The 6,000-nt window shown below is 31.6% G+C and overlaps 1 protein-coding gene across 1 annotated transcript; it reads right to left on the bottom strand.

The window, feature by feature from the left end:
• On the bottom strand, positions 1–1,468 carry LOC105803030 (ferritin-like catalase Nec2). Its single transcript, XM_052623457.1, has 3 exons — positions 1,019–1,468; positions 654–879; positions 1–569 (listed from the first exon to the last, which is right to left on the bottom strand). Exons 1-2 carry the CDS (start codon positions 1,372–1,374, stop codon positions 657–659), a joined length of 579 nt encoding a protein of 192 aa, XP_052479417.1. The 5' UTR covers positions 1,375–1,468; the 3' UTR covers positions 1–569; positions 654–656.
• Positions 1,469–6,000: the final 4,532 nt, after the last annotated feature.

Below are 6,000 nucleotides of genomic sequence, written 5' to 3'. Positions count from 1 at the left end.
TTGGATTTAAGATTTAGTATTATTATATTAATAGTAAATTGTTACAAATGTAAGTGAAAAATAAAATTATAAGATGTAGCCCATTAATTTTTGTAAAGCTTCAGTATAAATTAACAACATCATGGGAGTTTCACGTGACTAACAAGTGGTTATTATATATGACCCCTATTTTATATATACGCGATCGCTTAGTTTCAAGTAGCGAGGAATCGCATGGCGATTCTCCCAGCTCCACCATCAGGCAGAAATCCACCAGGCCTACTCTCGTCGCCAGTTCCATATACTATCCCCAAAATTTCTGGCTGCGTCCGTGAATACGAAAGGGAATCAGCATCCGCCGATAGGATGTTACTGGTAGTTCGGTTCTCTGCACCAAGTTGCTTTGGTACCTTCAAGCCTTCATCTTTCATCCCACATCTGCCAAGCCTGTTCCTTATTTCCGAGATACGATCGGTAAAACCTGCCACGGTTACTCCATATGGCTTCACTTTCTCATTTGCCCTCAGGTACAGTAATGTCCGTATCACTGCGTCTTGTCCAGACTCCACCCCCAGCAGTGAAGCAGCCAGCTAAACCACAAAGTAATATACCATAAATACAGAAATTAAGGAAGAATATACATAGCTTTTGGACAAAGAAGTTAATGTTCTTACTTCTCAGTTGGTGCGTCCGACAAGGTTAGGGATAGTGCCAACGTAACCTACGAGTCCTACATAAGGTATAACGTAGGACGCCAAGAGATAGTTGAGGGAATTGGCGTACGGATTGAATGGAGGAGATAATGTGGTATTCATTGCTCGATTAAAAAATGCGGCAAAAGCCTCGGCACTTATATTGAGTCGAGGCCTCGGCACTCCTCCTACAGACTCTGTGATCGCCCTGCAAGTTAAATGTTTTACAGCACTACTTCATACACATATACAAGTAACAAGATTTCGTCATTGATTAATTAATGTTTGAATAATTAATTCCATTTGTTAGTCTCATGCAAATATGGGATGTATAGGTGAAGGGGAACCTGAGATGTCCAATTTCCTGATAAGCAAATTCCTCTATAATTCTACGGATGATGGGATCCAGATTGGCCTTCCTTCCACCAACTGGAGGAGGACCGCCTTGGGCCAAAGAAGGTGCCAAGACATCAAGCCCCATACCAAGTGCACCGTGCAGAAAAAATTCTGCTTCCAAGAATTCCAAGTTTAAAGCGAATTGGACTAGGTCTCTATCGACAGCCAGAATGGGTCTGCACTCAGGAAGAGGAAGAGGAGGTGTAACCCCCATAACAGCAATGAATTCCAATGGGAGAAGCAGAAGCAGGAAGGCAGAGAAGCGAGTGCGAATAGCCATCGATGGAGGAATGGGGTGAACATGCATGACCGAACACACCGTTGCCTTTTATAGAAAAAAAAGTGTAAGAAAAATGGTTGGAGCTGGAAGGGAATTAATGTGAGATATATGGGGTAGAAAAATATTTAGATTGAAATTAAATGGTATGTTTTCAAAGAAAGTTTTTTATATATTTATATTTTTTTAAAAAATTAAATTAAAATTTTGTTATTTTTAAAAATTAAACATTAAAATTTTATAAAGATAAAAAATCAGTTTTATTTTTGAATCCGAACCCTGTGAACCGCCATGACGTCGCCCGAATAGAAGAAGAGGTCTAAGCTTCGTAAGATCTTACGATCACACTACAAGCATCCAAATCCCAAATGACGCAAAGCCTGTTCTAGACTTCTAGTTGGATACCAAAAGCTCCAAAGTCCAAAGCATTCTTGAATGAAGCATAATTACAAATGTACCAAACTTAATAGGGGCAATCTTTTGTAGGCTTTTTTCTATTATTTGGATTTAACTTTCGGAAAGATAACTGAAAAAAATCTTATGGATTAAAATACATAGAATATCCTTTTAAAGTATACGACATATTGACAAAAAAAAGTGTAGTGGATAAAAGGTTTAGATATGAGATATTAAATCTATGTTTTTTTTAATTTTAAAAATTTGATTCTTCGTCTAATTTTGCAATTATAAAAGAAAAAACAATATTTTTAGCTTTTAACATATTTATATTTTTTGGATCAGGCCCTTTTCTTTAAAAATAAATAAAATTATGTAAAATTCAAAATTTATATTTTAAAAACATTTTAAAAAGTATAAACTGTTTCGAAATTGTAAATATAAAATAAATTTTCTAAAAAATAAAATAATTCAATATCTCAAATTAAAATATAAGTTTCAAAAGAGTATAATAATTTTTAACAAAATACATGATTTCAATCATATGAAGTAATTATCTTCAGTTATTTCTACTTATTAGAATTAAAATTTTAAAACCTAGGATGCCTAACTTTTGGTGTCACTAGTATGTACTTGGTACTTCAATTTTATAACCTTAACTTATATTTTGTGATTCATATTAAAGGATTAACACGTAGTTTGCCCCTGAAATTGTCTAAAAATATCTAGTTAGTACTTGAATTTGTCCAAAAAATTATACTTTTTTACTTTAATTTATACTTTTAAAATATTTTTAATTTTTTTAATTTATATCTACCGCATGTCATATTGAGAGGTTGCCACGTCATTATAGAATTGGCCATTAGTGTCACGTCAGCACAAACTAACAATGTTAATGCGGAGGTATCAAACTGGGTGATGGAATACAAGTTTAGATACCAACTAGATAAAAAAAAAGTTCAAGTATCAACTAGGCACTTTTGAACAAGTTTAGGGGGCAAACTAATATTAGCCTTTAAATATATAATTTTTTTGTTAAAATTTTAAATGTATATAATTAAAATTGCAACAATATTTAAAAGTAAAAATTTTTCTTAAAAATTTAGAAAACGTCAAATTTTAAAGGACATGCATCCAGATAATTAATAAATATAATTAAAAATATAATTAATTTGACTTTAATTAAAAAATAATTATTAGACTTTTACTGTTAAAATCAATTACTATATGGGCAAATTACCAAAAAAAGCCGTCTTTTTTCAAAATTTACCGAAATGGGCCGATTTTGTGATTATTTACCGGAATGGGCCATTTTCCGGGAAATCGCGTCCACGTCAGCGCGATGTCAGGGTATGTGTCAGGACATCGCATCCACGTCGCGATTTCCTTCCACGTCAGCAGGTCGCTCTGACGTGGACGCGATGTCTTGCCACATAGCGCGTTCCTGGGGACGCGATTTTGACGTTTTTTTTTCACGTTTGGTTTTTTTGGCTTTTAGGGTTTAGGGTTCAGGCTTTTTAGGGTTTTTAGGTCCCGGAATAAATTATTTCGAGTTGACGTTTCTGGTCAAATAGTATAAAATCGCTTCTACCAGGATGCTATTTGAGAAGAAATTGTGAAATCGCGCCCTCGTGGATGCGATTTTGCTACAGTAGGTCATGTAAGAAATATTTTTTTGATGTTTCTGAGCAAATAGTATAAAATCGCCTCTACCAGGATGCTATTTGAGAAGAAATTGTGAAATCGCGCCCTCGTGGACGTGATTTTGCTACAGTAGGTCATGTAAGAAATAATTTTTTTTAACGTTTTTGAGCAAATAGTATAAAATCGCTTCTACCGGGATGCTATTTGAGAAGAATTGTGAAATCGCCTCGTGGACGCGATTTTGCTACTGATAACAAGTTTAATGAGGCTATAAATGAGGCAGAAAATGTTCTTAGAATGCATAAGTCATAGCAGAAACAATTTAGAGAGGCTAATAAAGTTAGAGTTTCAGAATGAGTGAACGTATTAGTGCTGTTATTTACTACGATGGTGAGGTTTGCCACACCGAGAATGGTGTTGTTTTTTTGTCGAAGAATACGGTGCGACTGTCATTTAACCAGAACATAAATTTGATAGAACTTCGTAAAAGAATTAGGCGTAAAATCTTCGGAACGACGCCAATGAAAGTTCTGTCAATCATGTATCGATTTTGTTCTTGTGTTGATCCGGTGACATATGACTCGTTCGACATAAAAGGTGCTCGTAGCTTGGAGGCAATGGTGCAGACTCATATTGCTAGCGGAGCAACTTATATTGAGTTATATGTACAATTTACGTCGCCAACTGATGTACTTCGTCGGTGTTCGAGATGTATACACGACCTCGGCCGACACTCGGTTAGCGGGTTACAAAATACTGAATGACCCATGTTCTAGAAGCGGTGTCGAATGCACATCCCCCGCAAAACACTCTGTCGGTGGATGAGACATGTACGTCGGTGGCTCGACGTTTGATGCTGAAAATACGTACTGGGGAACAACATCAAGTTCTAGTGGATGGCAATCTACATCCAATTGGGCAATCTACATTCAAAATTTACCGGTAAATAATCAAAAAATCAGCCCATTTCGGTAAATTTTGAAAAAAACAGCTTTTTTTGGTAAATTGCCCTTACTATATTATATTTAATTAATTCTCTGAATAAATTTATAAAAAAATAATCTAATATAAATTTGTAGTGAGACTAAATTTTAAATAATTTAAAATAGTAAAAGGACTAATTATTAAATATTGATAACAAACTTTTAATGTAAAATAAAATTTTAAAACAGTTGAAAATCTGCTTTTTAAAAAAAAATTAAAAAGACATTTTTTAACAATATACTTTCATTTTTATTTTTTATTTTTAGAAAATGACAGCATTAAGCGATTACATTAGATAAAATCTTAATCAACAAAAAATAGGTATGCTGCGATCTCTTTCCAACAAGTTCATGACCAAAGCTGATGGGGATCTAAATGAACGTATCAAAGAACTACCTATATTAGCACATTTAGTCATGTAATCAGCAACACCATTAAGAGTTCTCGGGATATGTCAGATACGAATCTCTCATTCCGATGCAAAACTTGATGTAACATCCGTAGTTCCACTAAACTACTACTAGCTCCTCCACCAAACAAAAGTAATTCAACCAACAAAGCATTATCACACTTAACTTCAACTTTCCGAAATCCTTTATCCCAAGCTAAGAATAATCCTTCCAACATCGCACTTATTTCAACTTTAAAGGCTGACTCGTTACCAAAATTCATCGCTACTTTCATATTCTTTTTAAAAACCTATAATTAATAAATTTTAATGCAAAAAATGCTTTCTAATATTTAGTAATAAAAAAATTCCTAAATTTTTTATTAAAATATTTTTAAAATAAAATACTTTTCATAATTTGTATTTAAAATACTATTTCTAATATAAATTTAAAACTATTTAATTAAAATATTTTATTTTATTAAAAATTTAAGCATCGATTTAATAAAGAAATGAAATCATATATTTATTTATTTATTGAATTAATATAATTATTTTTATATAATTTCCGTTTTAAATTGATGCTAATTCAGCAATGTTGTTAGTGATTTTTAAAACTGAATCAAATCAAAATTTCATGTATAAAATCACACAAAATCAAAATTCATGTATGAGATTGCACATTGAATTAAAGTTTATGTATAGTTTTGATATTTATCCTTCTAAAAGCTTTTTAAAAATTACTTATAAATTGGGTTGCACACTATTATTATTAAATTTTTTATATTATTCTAAAATATGTTTTATGGAAAACTTAAGATATATTAAAAACATAATTAAAATTTTAATTTTGAATGTAATCAATTATTTCTCTTAAAATGTAAATATGTACCACAACAACAAAAAACCATTACTTGAATCATAATAGAAATTCAACATATAAGTTCAAATATTATAAAATTAATGAATAAATAAAAATTTTAAATGTATATTGTATTGAAAAATTAAATAAGCAACCTAGAAACATATATTTATGGGATAGTTCTATATTGTATTGAAAAATTAAATAAGCAATTATGAAAATTAAAAGACAATTAAATAAGTTGTTTTAAAATCAATGGTAGATTTTAAATTAAATCATGAAAGCTATTTTAAATTTATTCACTTGATAAAGGTTAATCATAAAGTTGTTTCCACGATTAAGTAAAGATTGGTGGCTTGAAATTGTTTCTTGATCATTATAA

This window comes from Gossypium raimondii, chromosome 11, assembly GCF_025698545.1.
Source record: "Gossypium raimondii isolate GPD5lz chromosome 11, ASM2569854v1, whole genome shotgun sequence".
NCBI classification, from domain to species: Eukaryota; Viridiplantae; Streptophyta; class Magnoliopsida; order Malvales; family Malvaceae; genus Gossypium; species Gossypium raimondii.
The sequence above is the reverse complement of the archived record's forward strand: the minus strand, read 5'-3'. Positions and strand labels throughout refer to the sequence as shown.

Excerpts from the sequence above, each read along its gene's own strand:
- LOC105803030 (XM_052623457.1), bottom strand. The coding sequence starts at position 1,374 with ATGCATGTTCACCCCATTCCTCCATCGATGGCTATTCGCACTCGCTTC. Across the intron at positions 880-1,018 it reads CAGGAAATTGGACATCTCAG|GGCGATCACAGAGTCTGTAG; the intron begins GTTCCCCTTCAC and ends TTTAACTTGCAG.